This window comes from Rhinoraja longicauda, chromosome 28 (genome assembly GCF_053455715.1).
Source record: "Rhinoraja longicauda isolate Sanriku21f chromosome 28, sRhiLon1.1, whole genome shotgun sequence".
Lineage (NCBI taxonomy): Eukaryota > Metazoa > Chordata > Chondrichthyes > Rajiformes > Arhynchobatidae > Rhinoraja > Rhinoraja longicauda.
In genome coordinates this window covers 925087-926406 of record NC_135980.1, presented here as the reverse complement: position 1 = coordinate 926406, position 1320 = coordinate 925087, and the positions used below count along the sequence as shown (strand labels likewise).

At 55.2% G+C, this 1320-nt stretch overlaps 1 protein-coding gene across 1 annotated transcript; it reads right to left on the bottom strand.

Annotated features, from left to right (window-relative positions):
• Nucleotides 1-690: 690 nt before the first annotated feature.
• LOC144607241 (histone H3-like) lies at nt 691-1101 on the bottom strand. The gene has a single exon (XM_078423933.1). It carries the CDS (start codon nt 1099-1101, stop codon nt 691-693), a length of 411 nt encoding a protein of 136 aa, XP_078280059.1.
• Between the last annotated feature and the right edge of the window lie 219 nt (nt 1102-1320).

Genomic DNA, 1320 nt, shown 5'->3' with positions numbered 1-1320 from the left:
ACTTGATACAGTGGATAGATATGTGGACACCCACCATCTGTCAGCGTCAATAGACTGGTGGACATGCTTAAACTGATAGGTCTCATTTACTCTTGACCATCCTATTTAGTGTTGATATCATTTACAATCTGTGGATGTACATGTCGCGGTTCCTCGATACCACTCAATATCCCGCCAATTATAAACAGTAAGAACATTCAATTCACCAATTTTAGGCAGAATCTGTCCCATATCCTCCCCAATAATCGCGCCCTTCGGCTTCACATCACCTCTATTTGTTTTAACAACTTTTCGACTGTTTTATCTCTCATCTGTCAACCCATCTGCCTCACTCAGTCAGACCTGCCACGGATTTCAGCTCCTTTTCTTCTCCTGCCTGCCCTCCAAGGATCTCAGGCTCGCTGGTGTGTAAACGGGGAACCCCATCGATTCTACCCGACCTAGCCGCAGTCCGAACCAATCCCCCGGTTCTGGGATCCCAAGGCACGCATCGGCTTGTAAATAACATCACAAATTTCAGGCGAGACACTGGAGACAACGGGGTTAGACTCCGCACAGCAAGTGACTGCGCCACCATTTCACCTAAACCTCTGCGGGGACAGTAATATGAGACAGAACAAGGGCGCAGCTCTTTCTGCTGCCGGGGTCGGTGGCTCCTAAAAGAGCCGTTTGGTGGTGCGCAGGCCGTGTTCAGGCGCGCTCCCCGCGGATGCGGCGGGCCAGATGGATGTCTTTGGCCATGATGGTGACTCGCTTGGCGTGGATGGCGCAGAGATTGGTGTCCTCAAAGAGCCCCACCAGGTAAGCCTCGCTGGCCTCCTGCAGGGCCATGACGGACGAGGTCTGGAAGCGCAGGTCTGTCTTGAAGTCCTGAGCGATCTCCCGCACCAGGCGCTGGAAGGGCAGTTTGCGGATGAGTAGCTCGGTGGATTTCTGGTAGCGCCGGATCTCTCTCAGAGCCACGGTGCCGGGCCGGTAGCGATGAGGCTTCTTCACTCCACCCGTGGCCGGAGCGCTCTTCCGCGCTGCTTTGGTCGCCAGCTGTTTGCGAGGAGCTTTCCCTCCGGTCGATTTGCGCGCTGTCTGCTTGGTCCGGGCCATTCCCCTTCAACAGCGGAACTCAGTGTGAAGTACAGGGACTGGAATGACGGAGCCGGCTCTGGGAGCGGCTTTTAAAGCGTTGCTGAAGGGCCGGCCCACAGCTTGTGATTGGCTGGAGTGTAAGCGGTCTATCACAGTGTCCCAGCGCTGAGATTGGCTGCAGGTCTGTCAGCACCGGCCAGCAGTTTCAGAAGGTCTGAGGCCGGCGGAGAGAATATT